The sequence below is a fragment of the Dreissena polymorpha genome, chromosome 16 (assembly GCF_020536995.1).
Source record: "Dreissena polymorpha isolate Duluth1 chromosome 16, UMN_Dpol_1.0, whole genome shotgun sequence".
Classification (NCBI taxonomy): Eukaryota; Metazoa; Mollusca; class Bivalvia; order Myida; family Dreissenidae; genus Dreissena; species Dreissena polymorpha.
This window is the reverse complement of record NC_068370.1, coordinates 9,765,285-9,785,002: the sequence shown is the minus strand read 5'-3', so window position 1 is coordinate 9,785,002 and position 19,718 is coordinate 9,765,285. Positions and strand designations below refer to the sequence as shown.

Genomic DNA, 19,718 nt, shown 5'->3' with positions numbered 1-19,718 from the left:
TGTGCCAGAGCCATTAAACTTGCCATAGTTGTTCTCAATCATCTTGGGGTTCTTCACATTCAACACCCAAAATCCTAGGTGCTAAGGTCAAGGTCATGCATTGAGATCAAAGGTCACAAATTTAATAAATTATTCATTATTTAGTCATTCCTTTACTATGCATCAAGAGATTCTGTAATAATTGTCCACAATTCTTCTCTTGAGCGAGATCCAGGTTGCTAGTGTCATGGTCAAAGTCACACAAAAAGGTCAAAATCACCCATTTTGATTGAATATGCCTTATTTGGTAAGGATTCTACCATACTAAATTGGATTCTCAAAATGTCCTGGTGTAATTGTTCTCAATTATCAGGCAGTGCAATTTCTATGTGTTTTGACCAAAGTCAAGGTCACACATTTGTAGAAATATTTATTATTTAACCATTATTTATCAATGCATCAGTGGATTCTGTAATAACCTTCCATAATTCTTCTCCATCTTCTTCCTTGCTGTGTGTCATATTTAATATTCATGTCTAGGGTTACGGTCAATTTTCATTTCAACATCACACAATATTCTACATGTAAGATTCACGTAAAGGGTCAAGGTTACACAAATGCTTCATGTAATGTCGTACTCAATGATGGATGATTAACCTTAAAATCTTATGTTATTTCCACGTATGTCATGGCGGATGTTGTCATGGTTGTGTTCACTCTCCAACACTCTGAAAATTTAGTGTATATTAAGATGTTTTCATGGAAAAGGCAAAACTTCTTAATTCACCTAGATAAATATTGAACGCTCAAGAACCCTCCTCTGTCTTAGTTTTGAGTTTTTGTCCTTTGTTATTTTTGTATGTTGTTACTTTTCGGGGCAATAACTCGGTATGTAAGATTTCAATTTAAGAAAATGCTCATAAGAAGCAATTTCTCCTCTTGTCATGATACTATCAATGTTAATTGATCCACGAAAAAAAACTATCTGCATTTTATTGTCTGCAAACCCACCACAGGTACAAATGAGTTTTAAAAAAATTGACAAAAGGCTCAACCCTTCACGTATACCTTTTCTTTTAGTTCTACACCCATGCATAAACAAAATTTATTTGGCGGGAATATCAATTCAACGAGTTTGCTTGTTTTAATTGATACATGTATTCTTTGCAAAAATCCACAAATTACACAAATTATTTTAACTGTTCTTGCAATGCATTGGGGAAAATACTTTTTGTGAAGGACCTTGAACTGATTGGTCTGAAAAAGTCATTTCAACCTAGATTCGCTTACGTAACTTTGCCCGACATAATATGTGTTGATAGTTCTTCTTAACCTACAGTTACCCCAAATATGGACTTGCATACACTTGATCATCCGCCGGTCATTTGTTTACTAGTGGGAGACCCTCTGTCGGAGATGAGACGCTGCCAAATTTTCCGTCCTGAATATGGATAAAAACCAGTTATCAACAATAGCGTACATAATTTTCTGGACAGATTGGTGGTCTACTTGTATCAGAGTGGTGCTAGAACATACGGGTCGCAGACGCAATGCTCGCTTGCTCTTACTCTACCCAAATCGTCGTTCGCATAATAGGTGATACCGACGTACATTTCCGCCCACCGGGCATTAACCCATTTATGCCTAGTGGACTCTCCCATCCTTCAAAATTGGATCAATTTATTTAAAAAATTAGGGATGTCTAGTATATTTATTTATATATTTAAAATATTTCTTACATAATTCCTTTAAGCAAACAGCGCAGACCCTGATGAGACGCCGCAGCGTGCTGCGTCTCATCTGGGTCTACGCTGTTTGCGAAGGCTTTTTTTCTAGACGCTAGGCATAAATGGGTTAACAGTCGCAGCGGCCTCTCGTATATATTTCTCTATCCATCGTAACCCAATTAATCAGTGTTATGGGGTTATGGCAAGCAATATGGTAGGAATCCCAGTCTACTCCATGACGTGTCCTTTAAAAAGGTAAAGTCGATCACCGATATATCGGACTTTGTTCAACCGATTTCCTCCTTATTGCGAACTTTTTTTATCGGTAACGATTTTTCCTTCATACTTTAATCTAAACATTAATGTTTAATTCGAACTATGACGAATAAACGATCTTTCTAACCGTTTTACCGGATGTTATCTCGAGATTTATACGTTTTTATCATGTGATAATCCGAGGAGTTGTTATCAACCCTTGTTTTCACAAGTTTGATAATTCTCTCAAAACTTTAAAGGAAATATTAGAAACGCTATTTAATTAAAAAAAACACATAAACTGGTTTAACATATACCGTTCATAATAATAAAAGTAATGACAATGCCAAGATATCGTTTTATAGACAGTATGTGCCTATCACATCGTGTGGAGAAGTCACTACAAATTCATAGTTGCATATACCGGTACATATATTTAAGATATCATATAAATGTTTTATGAGAATAATAATCAGTTTTAAGTATTTTTCTCAGTAACAGTGGCTTCGAAGTAACGACGTTTAACTGAAACAATAATAATAATATCTTAAAAGAATTATGCTGTAGTTGCATTTCAAAACCATGTGAGAATTTCTTCGAGTGCAACACGGACCTTATATATTTATTGGTCTGTACCATTCGACGAAGCAGCTCGAAAGGTACGTCAGCGTATCTTACCAAAACACAGCGTTAGACCAAATTATGTTTAAATATGAATAATATAGTTTTATAACCGTTTACGTAGGCTATAATTCAAAGTTCACCCCAAATTTGATAGTTTGTGAGAAACATACGGGTCAACAAATACTGCAACTATGGCGACGGAAGAACCTCGTCAACTCCAAAATACAACCATAGCCCTTAACACATAAAACTTCAACATAATCATGTTTTTTTATTTGATTTTAAATATATGTCATATGCGATTTTATAAAAGCAATATAACATTGCTGTATAAAAAATCCGCTCAATATTGCATTAAAATATTACAAAACCTAGCAATGTGAATTTCAAGTATTTACGGTACCGCCGTATTTTGATTTTTACAAGCGACAAGGCGATGTGCAGATTATGATTGTAACATAATGTTTTAATTATTACTTGGTCAGATCATTAAACTTTTAGGATGCCAATCGCATCGTATCGATAACTTCATAAGGAATGTTTTACCATGGTTTGAAAGTACAAGGTCATACATCACGACGAAACCTTGCTTTTATTAAATTAGATATGGCCGAGTTGTACAAATATTTGCTAATCGTCTTTGCAATATATATTAAATCAAAAGGCGATGTTTGAAATACTTGAAGCTAATTAGCATGCGATTATCTTATGATTTGACTCAGTGTAACCTGTCAAAGTGATCCGGGATGTAAGTGGTACACGCTAAAACTGACTTCGACAGCGTTTGTTTAAAATTTAACATTCAGTCTATTTTATTGGTTAAAATCTATCCGCCAACTTTGGTTCTTGATAAGGGTCGGTGTCATAATTGGTGGCTTATGATCATAATTTTAACCTCGCCGTGGGAAAACTCGTTTAAGACCCTAGCGGTCCGCACAGGCTAATCACGAACGTTACTTTCCGCCTAAACTGGAATTTCGTTTATATGCGACCACCTTTAAACAAAAAAATTCATTAACCCTTTGCATGCTGGGAAATTTGTCATCTGTTAAAATAAAATGTCGTCTGCTGAATTTCTAAAATTAGCATTTTCTTCGTGTTTTTCTTTTCAAAGAATACTATCAGAATAGCAAACAGTTTGGATCCTGATGAGACGCCACGTTTTGTGGCGTCTCATCTGGATCCAAACTGTTTGCATAGGCCTTTAAAATTCGGTTCCAGCGCTGTAAGGGTTAACGCGGAATATGTCGTCCTTGATTAACCTGTGAAGACCGCTAGGGGCTGATCTGTGAACAAACTTTACGCGTATGCATACAATTCAATTTTCTCCAAACGAGGTTCATTTGAGCATTATTTTTACGTGCGTTTTCTCGCGTTAACTGCTTGTCCATCACATCATGCAGTAATACTTTATAAGAGTTTCACAAAAGCAACACTAAATCTGTATGTTTCACAACAACACTATACATGCATGTAATTGTATTTACATATTAATACATTTGTAACTATATCACATATCGATGTATTATCGAGTAGTCAATGCGCTGTCACGTGTATCTTTTTACTTCTACTCACTGGTGTTCATTTTGCAGTCGGGTTCGTGGTCAACAAACACCAGTGCTTCCATTATAAACTGAAAACTATTGCGCTCATGAAAAATAATAAAACAACGAATATTATTATACCGATTTTGTTAAATCAAAATTGCACGTGATTTTTTAATCACGTTTCAAAATTATATTAAATTAGTACCGAATAACCTACGTGATCTGGGTGTTGACAACAAAGATACGCGTTTAACGACCTCTCCTTCTAATAGTATGACAACGGGAGACGGAACTTTGTAGGCCGTATAATTATTTAATGCGTCAAACAGTGCCATCGATGGCAATACGATACCCTAGTGTCGATATTATCCACTGTCACATGTTCTACGACTCCTTTTGTTGTTTTCGGGTTAACCTGGGGTTAACCATTGGACTTAATTAGACACAATTAGGTAGCGATTATTTATTGATTCAGTTGAACATTATGGAACAAATACTCCAGAGTTCATGGTCGGGTTCGTCTTTAATTGTAGTTCAGTCTGATTTGGAGTAAACAATAATTATAAGGGCGTTGGTTCTTTCCTTTATGCGTTAGTTGTGTTTTGTTATCAAATTGAAACAAAACGAACATATAATTGTTTCTTAATAAATTAACGTGCATTCAGTATTTTAACAAAAAACAGCAAAAACGTAAATTACAAATGTTAAGTGCAAGTTCTCGTGACGTCATGATTAACGCGCCAAACGTCATACAACATATATTCATCCCCGCTAAAAACGCAACGATGCAGCGAGTTCCCTTTATCTCTTTAAAAATGTGGACATTAAGGTTTAGAAAAACAGAAAAACGGGTCACTGCCCTATTATCGTTTTGTTGTATATAAGTTTCGGCGCAAATTATATAGGCTCTGCGTGCCTCGCCGTTGTTTTATTTAAGATGTAGATCTATTACAAAACGTGAGGGCAATAACCTGGTAATCTCTACATATAAGGCACCATTTCATCAGACGGATATCTGCGCATGATAAATGCATATAACGATACATCTACAGTCTTACAGTAGGGCCACCGTTAAAAGGATCAATGTTATGTGGTTTTATTTTAGATAAACAGACCAATTTAAATTAAACACTCAAAAACACCGCATAGCACTACATATGTACAGGCATGGATGATGATCGGACCATCTTTCGGGTTATTTTGTCACATTGCTGTACTAGATGCTTTTCGTTCTAGACGGAGTTTTCTGACCTTTCAACCTATCGTACGCCGGACTTAAATTGATATATCGCTGAGAGGATTTTCAACCCGCTCCGCGGAGCAATCACTCTCCTATTACAGCATATCCTAGGTGTATTCCACGCTCGCCTGACCATGCAGTCAATAAATAGGCTGATCCTGTCTGAACCTGATCACTTAATCCCCGATGTAACCAGCAATCGAGGAGCTAAGAGGAACAGCGGAAGAGGATGACTAAATCAGTGTTAACTAATTGAGTTGTGCAAACTGTCGTTTAAAATTGAACATTACATGCGGCTTTTTTGAAGGACTTGAATTTCTGAACTCGCTTTGAACTTGCGTCGTAATTGTTTATTCTTCGCGTGTTTGTTGTAGTTTTCGAATGAAAGTTTAATCAGTCTCCTTTACGGACGGCGCATATATACGCGAGTTGTGACTTCACTATCGCGTGCTGAAGGGTTCTGCTATATAAGCCCGCTAGATCTCCGGAGATATACCATCGTTAAAAGTCTTGAGCCGGAATGTCTTATATTCGCTCTTCAGCCTTAATGATGGAAATGCCGCGACAAGAAAATGTTAACATAAACATGAGAAAGGAGCATTAATTATTCAATAATAAGTTGGTACAGATCAGAGAGACTAAAACTTCTGTGACCGTGCGCCTCTTAAACGTCGGGGCTGCATTTGTTTTCCAATTGTTCATTTAAAGCTTTAAACGTTTCTTTAATATTATATCGAGCGTACCTTAAAACAAATTTGGATGTTTCAACAACAACAACAAAAAAAAAACAGAAAAAAACACATAACAAAACGTATAATTAAAATTGTGTTTTAACGGTGTCGTGAGGGAGAGAATATGGAAGTGTTAGCAGCAAACGACGGACTGGGCGCTCACCCTGTTTTGAGGGAAGAAAATGCGGGCGTCCAGACTGAGTGTATGTCTCCGCGTGTGCGCTACAACGAAGAACTCAATGGATACCACTTCCCGTACTTCCGGGAACAATTTATCAACCGCGAAAAGCTTCCGTCCGGCTCGGAGACTTTTCGACAAGTTGTGGACGAGATAACCAACGATGTCAACAAAATCGAGATTCCAGAAAAGCAAGCTCCCATCCACGTGAAAGTTCGACGTATATCAGAGGGCACGATGAATCGGCGAACATCGACCGTCAACACGGACACAGCGCAAAAGGCACGTCGTGTTAGCTGGGGAAAACCGACGTACGTTAAATCGGAGGATGCAACGTCGTTCAACCGTCCACGTGTCAGTTCAGACAGTGCGGTCGTTATGAAGAAAGTTCTTAAGGCACATAGAAAGAATTGAATTATTCGGTTTAAAATATATGATGTACCGTATAGGTATTTGGTAATATGACAGAATATTAGAAATTCTGAGTTGACTGCAATGCAGGCTAAGTATGCTAGAATATACTTATTCAATTTTTAAATAGTGTTGATCACATTTGAGATAATAATTTTCTTTAAAAGATTTGACTAGACTCTGGCAGCAAATATAGGGCGGGCCTTGTATGAAATGTGTGAAAAGAGCAAAGCTTGAAGTGTAAAGGCACACAGGGTGACATTAATATATATATATATTTCACGTTGTTCTTGTAGATAATTACAGTAGTCAATACTTTTTCCTATTATACATTCATTTTGTTTCTTTTGCTAGAAATTTGTTAGAATAACTGATTTCAATATTATGTGACAATTCTAGATATTCATTCACTTCAGTGTACGTACTTAATTACACTAATATTAATGAAGTATCCTGTATCGTCACGATTGTTGTTTTAAAGAGTTGTACATGTGTTTCCTTGGACAGCATTTGAGTTTAATTAACTTATTAAACTTGTAGGATTATTTTATTAACGTCTGGTATTTGTTATCAAACGTTAATACAGGAGAAAAACATAAACATATATCCACGCGATGTTGAGTTTGAAAAGCAAGAAGAAAAATTTCACGTCTTAAGACATTTTCCTTTATACAATAATGCATATTAATTCAATTTAAGTTGATTATGTTACACGGAAGAAAACTGTACGACTACCTATGCAAATATTTAACATTTATGTTTCCTTTCATGATCATAATAATGATCATGATTATGATGATAATGAAGATCATCACCGCCATCATCATCCTCATCAATCAATTAATCAATCATCATCATAATAATCAAAATCGCCATAGTATGCCAGTGTTACAGTCATGACTATGAAATGTAGTTTCTGTTACAAGATTATCTTGGCGTTTTGGATCTCACCTTTGTATCTCCTAGTTTATGATTGTCTTATACCGGTAAATAAATATTTTGATTAAATATTGGTGTCGTTTTTGTATTTTGTTACGATTTCCACTGTGATTATTAATGGAATACTCGTTCTTTAAGGACGTTTAGTCAGGGATTGATTTTTCCGTCTACCCAAACCCAAATGGAGCTATATTTGCGAAAAGAATTCGCGTTCAGACTAGTTAGAGAATCTGGCAAATACTCTTCAATAGACTTGAGTCATGTTAATGGTGATAAATATATGTGATGCTTGAAATAAAATTGGGCAGTGCTCTGTAAAAAAGGGGTTCCGCATAGGCTAATCTGGGATGACACTCTCCGCCTCAACTAAATTTTTGCTAAGAAGAGACTTTCTTGAAACGGAAAATATCATAAAAGCGTAAAGTATCGTCCCTGCGGACTGCGCAGGCTAATCTGGGACGCCACTTTACGCACATGCATTAAACCTCTTTTTCACATAACACGGCCCATTTGTAACTAGCCTAAGGGTGAAAATGCGCACATTAATGTTCATTTTTTGCTTATCATTGCTTATTAATCATTTGCCGTTCTCGCTGTGCAACAGATTTGTTAGTTATTCAAATTATTAAACAAGGGACAAAAATGTCACAAAACCAGGTTTTCAATTTGAAAAAAGTCTGATCAAGGAAGACAATTTAAAATGTGCATTGTAACCCCCCTTGCGTAAAATTCAATCTTTGTTAACTCGTGGCGACCTTGGTTTCAATTTGAAAAAAAGTCTTATAAAGAGGGACAACTCAAAATCAAAATGTGCATTGTTACCGATTGTTCATAATTACCCCCCTTGTTTCAAAATCAATCTATCTTTAGTTGTGGCGACCTTGACCTTGGAGATATTGACGTAATTCTTTCGCGCGACACACCGTCCAATGACGGTGAACAAATGTGCCAAATGATTTTTAAAATCTCACAATGAATGACATAGTTATGGCCCGGACAAGCTCATTTATGGCCATTTTTTACCTTTAATCTCAAATTGTGACCTTGGCCTTGGAGATTTCGATGTAATTCTTTCGCGCCACACACCTAATGATGGTGAACAAATGTGCCAAATGATTTCAAAATCTCACAATGAAGGGCAAAGTTATGGACCGGACAAGCTTGTTCAGCCCCCCCCCCCCCCACCACGCCAGCCGACATTCGCCAATCTAATATTTAGTAACCAGTTTTTTCCTTTCGAAAACCTGGTTAAAAATGAAAGTGTATAATGAAATTAACAAACTAACAACACAAATAAACATTATTTCATTGTTTATTTCGATTTATTTCTTTAAATCGTTAGTACATTAGGCATATCACAAGTATTTGACACTGTCCATGATTATGATTAAGCAGCTAATGAACACACATTTAGGCCACTGGATCACACAATACATCACACACATTGCATATTGTCTAACTCTTTCAGTGCTGGAACCGAATTTTGAAGGCCTTTGCAAACAAACAGTTTGGATCCAGATGAGACGCCACAGAACTTAGAATCTCATCAGGATTCAAACTGTTTGCTATTTTGATAGTATTCTTTGAAAAAAATCGAAGAAAATGCTAATTTTAGAAGACGACAAATTTCCAAGCATGCAAAGGACTTATTCAGTGATGCAAATAAGCTGGCAACAACAGAAACAGCAACTTGTCCCAGGATTTGTAAAATGCCAAATTTAAAACCTAGTGTATCAACTTAAACAAGAGGGCCAAGATGGCCCTAGTTCGCTCACCTAAGAGGAGTCTGTACATTCAATTTTTACCAAATGTCAAACCTGACCTAGATATTGTCCAGACAAACATCCTGGTCAAGTTTCATCATTAATGAGCCAAAACTCTGGCGTATGGAGTGTTTACAAGGTTTTTGTAAGATTTGACCTGGTGACCTATATTTTGACCCCTCATGACCAAACATCAACCTTTGCAAAAATTAATATTCTGACCAAGATTCATAGAATCTGAAACACAATTGTGACCTCTAGTGTGTTTTCAGGGATTTTGTATAATATAATGAAAATTTTGACAATCTAAGGGCAATAATTTTGTCATTTATTATGCGATTTTGCTCATTATCAAACTTGACTGAGATCTTGTGGCCATATAGCTTCTCAGCAACTTTGATTAAGAATGCTTGAGAAATGTGAATGCTAGAGTGTTTACAAACCAGTGGACAGACGGACGGACAGGGGACAAAGACCAACCCTAACACCTCACCTGAGCAATCAGGTGAGCTAAAAAGTGTTTTTTTTTCACCCATCTGAGCCATTTCCCAACTTTTCCCAGATATCAATAAAACCAATGTATTGACTTAGTTTCATGATGATTAAGCAAAAAATATGACCTCTAGAGTGTTCACAAGGTTTCTCTATAGTCATATAAGGAAAAATGTTCTGACTAAATTCAATGTTACAGCCTGTACCATTTGAATTGGGAAAATTAGCGCGATAAACCATGATATTGGGAAAAATAGTGCGATTAACCATACAAATGGGAAAAATTAAGAAATATAAATATGATTATAAGTAACAGAATTAAAATTGTTATTAAGTGCATGTTCAGGGTTTTTTCTAGCCATTTTGAGAAAAGGAGTCTGGTCAAATTGGGATTGTTTTAATTGATAAAAGCGGCAAGTTGGGAATTATTTATTGACAAACAGGACTAAATTAAAGTTATATATTTTGTAGGATGTTTAAATAAAAAATTGGGATCTAGAATTAAGAAATCAAAAGCCATATGAGACTTCTTTCTTAAAAAAAAAAAATTTTTTTTTTTTTTTTTTTTTTGGGGAAATTGGGCTTTTGGGGAAGATTTGGTCAGCTTTTTGGGAAAAAAAACGTTGAATTTTATAATTGGGAATCAGCCGAAAATCGGCGGTAATTTTTAGCAAAAAAAAATCACTGAATCTCCATATACTGAAATACATATAGAGAAAACTGCCCAACCCACTGGTGGCCATGTTTTTTCACCGATCTGGACCATTTTCAAACTTGTCCGAGATATTAATAAAACAAATGTTTTGACCAAGTTTCATGATGATTGGGTAAAAAATGTGACTTCTTGACTGTTCGCAAGCCTTTTTTACTATATAAATATAAGGAAATCTGCCCCCTTCCCTTCGCAGTCATGTTTTTCAACGGACCAGAACCATTTTCGAACTTAACTCCCGTATCTAGGAAAGAAATGTTCTGACCAAATTTCTTGAAGATTGGACCAAAAATGTGACATATAGTTTGTTGACATGTTTTCACTATATACATATAGCGAAAGCTGCTCCGCCTCTTGGAGGCCATGTATTTTCACCAATCTGGACCATTTTCGAACTTGTCTGTGATATCAATAAAACCAATGTTTTGACCAAGCTTTATGATGATTGGGCAAAAATTGTGACTTCCAGAGCATTTATCAGGTTTCTCTTTAGCCAAATAAGGAAAACTGCCCCGCCCACTGGCGGCCATGTTTTTCAATGGACCGGAACCACTTTTAAACTCAACCAACATATCATGAAGACAAACATTTTGACAAGTAACATGAAGATTGGGCATGAAATGTGACTTCTACATTGCTTACAAGATTTTTCTTTTTTTTGACCTAGTGACCTAGTTTTTGACCACGAATGACCCAGTTTCGAACTTGATTGAGATATCATTGGGACAAATCTTCTGACCAAGTTTCATGAAGATCGCACAAAAAATGTGGCCTCTATAGTGTTTTCAACTAAATGTGGACGGACGAACGACGGACGGACGTATGACGGACAAAGACCGATCCCAAAAGCTCACATGAGCAATCAGGTGAGCTAAAAACCCGGATTAGAATCATGTACTGTTTAACCCATTTATGCCTAGTGGACTCTCCCATCCTTCTAAATTGGATCAATTTATTTCCAAAATTATGGATGACAAGTATACTAGTATTTATTTCTATATTTAGAATATTTCTTACAGAAATACCTTTAAGCAAACACCGCAGACCCTGATGAGACGCCGCATCATTTTTTGTCTAGACGCTAGGCATGAATGGGTTAAACTTTGATTTTCATTTTTTTTGGTTATAAAATATATCGAGGCACTGGTCCCATAACTAAATTGATTCTTAAACCGGTTATTATCTGAAACAACTGAGAATGAAATTATTAGTGCACACATTTGTATAATAACACGTTTCTATCAGTCAATTATTAAACAATGAAAAGTCCATACAATTTTTGTCATAAAAATCTCATTAATCACGAAACCAGAAGTAATTGAAATATCATGTTGATTATCAAGAGTTTATTAATTTTTCAAGCACCCACAGAGTTTATAATTACATGTTGTTATAACAAGACTACACTGAAGTAGAGATACTTCTTCCAACCTTAGCTTCTTCTTGGGCAAGAACATGAGAACTCTTCTAATCAATTCAATGCGTATGACAAAATCTACTCCGTTTTTTCTAGTCTTTCAAACCCTTGTTGTATAATGCAGCTCATCATCATTATTCTGTAATAAATCTATTGATCTTTTTTTATGAAAAATTATATTATATGCTTGAAAAACAATAAAATGAGCAATAAACATTCTAAATCATACAGTGTTGTCAGTTGAACATGATTTACACTTAACCATGCACAAAGAACATTGAAAATTAAAACTCAATGAATGGGCAGATTATAAAGTGGATTTTCTGAATACAACGTTCTACTTCTCCTATCTGGTTAAAAAGATAACTACAAATTACACAACAAGCAAAACTCTCAAATGATTATAAAATAATAAAACTATACATAAAGCTATGGATAAATAGTATTCTACCTATGATACTACTATTAAATACATAAATTATATAGCCATAACAGTAACAAAATGCAAAGATAGTAATATCAAATCACGTGGCTAAAAACAATCCTTTATGGACAGCACTCTGTACAAAAATGCTGAAAACTTCAGTTAGTGATGAAGAAAATAATTATAACAAATACTGAACATTGCAAAATTAACTGTCCAAAAAAGTCAGCCTTATATCACGCTTGTGGAGTATCAAAGTCAGTGCACGTATACATATATGTTAAACGTTAAAAGTTGCAACCTCAAAATCCTAAAATCATAAAATAACTGTACATGTACCCATTGTAATCCTCTGTAAAATTGAACACAGCTGATTTACATTAGAGTGTAAATGTTTGACATTAGTATTATGAAACACAAATGTTTCACAATCAAAACATCAATAAAGAATGACACAATGATATCGCATGATAACTGATTACCACAATCATATTGTCATATTAAACACCATGGGACCAAAAGCTGGTACTTAAAATATGACTAGTTAATCAAACATCTTAGCCTGTTAATTCTAATGGGTTAAAATAAAAACTTATCCACATAGGACAAGTCATACTTTCATAAAAGAAGAATTTACATCCAATCACACCCATCAGTCATCAACATTACTGCAATAAATAAAATACCCGTTACCACTTAATTGAAGGTATGTATTCTAAACTTCAAAATCAAATACTTAAACCTTTTTCTTTTAGAACCAAATGAAATTTGAGTACAAACTAGGAAGACAGCTTTTAACACAGTCTATTTACATAATATAAATACTCTCTGAAAAATAAGCTGGCAAAACACAACAAAACCATGTTGCTGTAAGTTTATGTTCAACTCGCAACAAATTCTTTAACGCTAAAAAATAATGCCCCTACAATGCATGTTTGGACACTGACAAATCCAATATATGAGTCGCGTTCTGAGAAAACTGGGCAAAATACATGTGTGTACCCAGATTAGCCTGTGCAGTTTGGATTTTTGCTAAGAACTGGATTTTGGGTAAAAAGAGACATTCTTTATACCAAAAATACCATACAAGTGGAGAGTGTTGTCCCTGATTGCACAGGTTAATCTGGGACGACACTTTACGCACATGCATTATGCCCAATTTTCTCAGAATGCAACTCATATATTCTGCAGTGGACGAAAAAAAAAAGGGCCATAATTCAGCCAAAACTTGTCACAGTCAAACTTTTTTTAGGCAACCTTGAAGTCACTTAAAGCCATACACCTTGCCTCTAACCCAAAATGAAATACATGTTCATCAATTCATATAGATGCAATTTGAAAGCTTGCAAAATTGTCATTAAATCTATAGCCTAGTTATCAAGTGAGTTATTATTTTTCAAACGGTACCATTTTTAAACCCGAAAGTAGGATTTCTAGATGTATACGTCCATTCATTTCGACAAACGCGATTATTTTTAAGTTCTAAAGTGCAAAAAAGACGGATTTCTACCTTGTAAGCACAAGATATATTCTAATTGGCATAGATGAAAATAAATCTATAGCCTTGTTAGCAAGTAATTTATTACTTTTCAAACGGTATCGCTTTTAAACAGAAAGTAGGATTTTTAGACGTATATGTCCATTTTGACAAACGCGATTATTTTTAAGTTTTAAAACGCAAAATAGACCGATTTCTACCTTGTAACCACCAGATATATTCTAATTGGCATAGATAAAATATGTTTCTTATTTAAACTTAAATTTACTACGCCAAATAAGGTGTGTGGCTTTAACAGTGAAAAATTGAGAGAAATTCCACCAGTATTCAATTAGGATTTAATAATACACACTTTTGGGACTTTATTTTTTATAGTGTGAAAATGATTTGGCTCAAACTTGTCTCACCAATTTTTTTGTACAGATCATCTGGACATAAAGGTCATTCAACACTGAAAGTTTCAGCAGGATCAACCAAGTAGTTAAAGAGAAGTTGAAATCACAAAATTGTGTGTTATATTTTCAAAAGTGGGAAAAACAGAAAAAGGGCTGTAATTCTTCCAACACTTATTGCTGTCAAAATTCCTTTTTAGATCATCTACACATAAGGATGTTTCAACTGTGAAAGTTTTAGCGAGATCCAGCCAGAACTTAACGAAGAGTTGGAAACACAAGCTTAAGTACATATGAGTCATGTTCTGAGAAAACTGCGTGTGTGTAAAGTGTTGTCTCAGATTAGCCTGTGCAGTCTGCACAGGCTAATCAGGGACGACACTTTCTGCTTTTATGGTATTTTTAGTTTTAAGGAAGCCCCTTCTTATCGAAAATCAAGTTTAGGCGGAAAGTGTCGTCCCTGATTAGCCTGTGCGGTCTGCACAGGCTAATCTGGGATGACACTTTAAGCACATGCATTATGCCCAGTTTTCTCAGAACACGACTGATGTACCTCCACATACATACGTATAGACAAGTGCAATGTTTAATGCATCCCATTATGTATGGGACAACAAAAATGCAAACAAAACAACCCCCATTAACACTATTAAATGCATGCCTTAAATGAAATTTAAAACACTTTAATTATACAACAATACGACGAAAACAGCTAAGTAACTGAAGGTCAATACAACTCTCTAAAGTAACAACATGATTTAAGACGAAAACAAAATCCTAAATCACATATAAAACGGAGTAGCAACACCTAACATGCAAACATGGATATATAAGTCCATGAATATTTCAACTTAAAAACAGATTAATTACAACAAGTTACTCAGCTGCTATTAAATATAATTAAATGCAACTTTGGGGTTTAAATAACTTAAAAAACAAGACTTTTAACCCCTTAGTTAAACCCTGCACAACTATAGGTAACATATGGGACCACTTCCTTAAAAAGGCGAACTGGCTTTAACACCCCCTCTCCCACAAAGTATACAATATTTGTATTCAAGCAAAATAACCCTTACAACTTACAACAATCTTTGTAAAGTATTGCTTTATAACTGCAAATGCATTAAGATTTTGAATATATGTACCTCTTCAACATAGACAAAATTAAAACTGCATTCTCCACATGCCTTTAATTCTGTGAATGCAAAAGACTTATTAACATTTTAAAATTCATGATATAGGCTATGTTTTATAAATCTTCTGATCCTAAAAAACATGATCATATTTTGCCATGCAAAAATGGCACACCGAACTATACTTTCATACAAACCTACCAAGGTAAGTATCTACACCTGAGTTATGCAGGTTTCTCTGTGAATCCCCATTGTATTGCACATGACCACGTGTGGCAAGTGATGCAAACAATTCCAAAACTTCATGCAAATAACTGTGTAAAAAGTTCTAATGTCTATTCCCCATACAATAATGCTACAAAAGATTTATTTTCATCTAATGGTATTTGAAACACGCAAACAAATGACAGCAAATCACTAAAAATACAATTAACCATTGCTCAATAATGATAACAATTCTAACTTGTTTTTTCTCTGTAATAAGTTACATAGGACATATAACAACATAACACTCGCTCTTTAAACACAAACGTTCACTTCTAAAAAAATACATACAGTCGAAACTGACCTAACGGCCACCTGAATTTACCGGTCACCTGCAGACAACGGTCAGTCTGGAATCCCCCCGACGAAAAACACTCTATATTACACTTGAATTCAACGGCCACCTGTCCATAACGGCCAACGGCCACTACATTCCACTTCGAAATTCATGTTTGACCTGATTTCAACGGTCACGCGTCAGTCGTCTCGAGTCGCGAAAATTAAAAACACAGCACATCATGTGTCCGTCTATTTTGCGGTAAAAGCGTCTGATAGCGGTAATTGTCTTTGATATTATAAAAGCGGCCTGCTGCAAGTAAACAAACAATTTGTGCATCCATGACCGGTATGTAAAATTGTTTCTGAATCACCATTATTATTGAATTTTCATTTTGATTGATTTAAAAGACCAATTGTCTGCAACTCATTTTGCTACAAGTTGTTTATTAAAAATATATTTTATATTCGTTATTTTACATAACTCACCCACTCCTCTAAGCCGAAATGATCCGTAAAACAAAATTGTGTCTTTCTGTCGTATGAACGAATCTGCACTAAAACTAAATTTAGGTTCACATCGTACATGCATGATCAGTTGTTTAACGAAAAGACGGTTGATATTGAAATGCATTTTTTTCTCTCTCCGGGATAGTGTTTTAGTATGTTGATGCTGAATTAACAAAAATAAGTGTACATTGTATATGTAGTGAAAATACCAAAAATAAACAACGGTTGCGATAGCCAGCTATAAACTGTTAGACGCCCATAATATCACTTTAAACAGGTGACATTAACAATAACAATGTGTATTAATAGCAATTATCGTCTGCATGCATAACGCATTAGCGCGTGACAAAGTCAATTGATCTGTATCGCTGATAAAGTGTTAAAACAACATTAAGCTGGCGAGTGTTTTGATAAGAAAGCGATAAGAGGATTCATGATCAGCTTTAATGGCAAAATATGGACTGATTTGCAACATTTAAAGCGTCTGAAAGCGGTAATTGTCTATGATATTATAAAAGCGGCCCGCTGCGAGTAAACAAATTACAAGGTGTTGAGAAGGTTTCTTTTCCGGGGATAATTCAGGGTGTATCTTCTAAAGAAAATTTATCAGAGTTTATGACTTGTTGAAAGTAATTATCGCTAAATTAAATGACCGCTATTTCTTTGAATTAGAACGGTACAATTACACCATACTATCAGTTTATGACACCGACTCCGCCTTTTAGACTTTTACGGACGTGACGTCATCGGACCGTGACAAGCTTTATTTACTGAATGAATGAGATGCATGAGAAAACAATTATACCAGCGTTGATAAAGTCATTGTTTAATTTAACATTATGAAATTAAATCAATCTAAAAGATATTATTCTCTATTATTCAATGTACACGCGTAAGTTAATGCTGTTATTATGCTTTGTTAATGCAATGAGCATTTGTTTTACACTGTATGCAAACGACTGGGTGGGGTAACAACGTAGTAATACTACCAACTGACCAACCTTCTTAAAATTGTGATCCGAATTCAACGGTCACCTGTGGACAACGGTCACTTTGATCATTTCCCTTGACTGACCGCTGAATTCAGGTTTGACTGTACTCATATTGACATAAACATGTTCTGTACTATTACAACTTATTTGAATCAAACACATATTTGCGTAGAAAAAATCATCAACTAAAAGAATAAATCCAAACAGTTCTGCATATAACTGGCATCAAACATAAAAGTTCCTTTCAACCAAGCAACCAGCAAGACAAAATCATACTGCATTGTTGATTTTTCCGTTAACATGTACAAATACTTGCATAAATGTGCTGTAAAACTAATTAAAGTTGTAAAAAAAATATAACAAATTATTTTTCTTATTCATGGCACCCTTTAACATATGACAACAACAAAAATAGAAAATTATGCACAAGCAAGAAATGATATCATTTGGCAAAAAATGCATCTGTACCATTTTCATGACTTTTCATGACTTTGGCATTTTTCATACAAGTCAGGTTCTCAATATTATCATCCTAAACTTAAATAGACAAAGGCATGAAGAAAATCACGTAAATATAAATCATGAAGTGCAAGTGAAAAGTCTCATCTCAGACAGTAATTATTTAATCTGACTGCTATAATTTTAAGCCCATAATAGTTAAAGCATTATGATTAATATTATGAAGATGATTTATTTCGGTTCAAATCTAGAATTTTCCTTGTGAAACAAAATACTTATATTAAATAGCAATAATGAAAAAATATACCCAAATAATGCACATGAACAAGTCATATAAAATAAAAAGAGGAAAACCTAGGTTTCTTGAATTATACATCCTTTTCCTTACATTTTTTTTTTAATTTACAGTAATACCAATGTAAGCAAAACATTGTTTTCTAGAAAACAATATGTATTACATATATTATTTGAGAAGTAAATGAATTAATGTTCTTCCCACTTAATCTCATCAAATAAATATATGAACTCACATGCTTTTACCAGGAAAAAACATGTGTTAGAAAGAATTATAAAATATTACTAATATATTTTGTTTCAAAAATGAAAAAAAAAAAGCTTCAGATTGTTGCTTTAACTAATACAAAGTTAAACAATTTACAATTTAAATTAAAAAAACAACCTTTGGGTCAATGTAACATCCTAGCAAGATTTTTTGATTTGTAAACAAAAGCATGGACGCAAAAGAAAACTCTGGACACCATAACATGAAAGCAACATGTATCATATATATCTGTGAACACAGATGATGGGAAGATAAAAGTATCACATTATGCAGACAGACATTGCCATCATGAGTGTCCCTCCGCCTTGCCATTCATCTGGGGTGTGTAACTCTCGATGTACTTTGCAATGTAGTCATACCCAGCATCTCTCGCCAGCTCTGATGGTGTCTGACCCTCCTACAATTTGAACGCCACATAGATACGTACTTTGACACATTTGTAGTCACTAAGAAAAAATCAAACGAAATTTAACAGTTTTCTTACTAGATTTCAGTTATCAAGACTTCATTCTTAACCATAAGGTACCGATGAGCAACCTGACCGGTCTGCAAGTTACTCACAGGCTGTGCTGGTTTTATGGTGATTGCTTATAGTTATTTTCACTTTATGTGTTAAGTGATTTTTTTCCCTTTATGATAATGTAATATAGTTACAGGATCAATTTCCCATGCCCAACAATGGTATTTTGCGCATTTTAAGTGAAACAATTTGCAAATGAAAATAGACAAAATGCATAATACATTTAATATTGTGCATGTATGATAAACATAATAACATGGAATTGTCATTATGGAAGTACATAAAACTTTTTAAACACCGAGTGTAAAATTGTAACATTTGTTTCAATAATTTACATGTTTTTCTCAAATGTCCTCTATTTGCAAGATTCCATTCCACAATGATAGGTACAGACAGACTTCCAAAAGCAGTGACACAATCACTATTTATTATTATATGGACTATGCTCTGTGAAAACGGGGTTTAATGCATGTTCCTAAAGTGTCGGCCCAGAATAGCCTGTGCAGTCCGCATAGTTTCTGCTTTTATGATATTTTAGTTTCAAGAAAGTCCATTCTTAGCAAAAATCCAGTTTAGGCGGAAAGTGTCGTCCCCGATTAGCCTGTGCAGACACGAGCTAATCCTAGACTACACTTTACAAACATTCATTTAACCCCATTTTCACAGAGCACAG

General features: G+C 34.8%; 1 protein-coding gene across 2 annotated transcripts in view; it reads right to left on the bottom strand.

The window, feature by feature from the left end:
* Positions 1 to 8,927: 8,927 nt before the first annotated feature.
* LOC127861891 (ankyrin repeat domain-containing protein 29-like) overlaps positions 8,928 to 19,718 on the bottom strand; it is a 30,667-nt gene continuing 19,876 nt past the window's right edge. For both annotated transcript variants that reach the window (XM_052400610.1, XM_052400612.1), the window contains exon 9: positions 8,928 to 18,922. In XM_052400610.1, the coding sequence (XP_052256570.1) occupies positions 18,812 to 18,922 (111 nt within the window). In that variant the 3' untranslated portion in view covers positions 8,928 to 18,811. The remainder of the gene's footprint in view (positions 18,923 to 19,718) is intronic.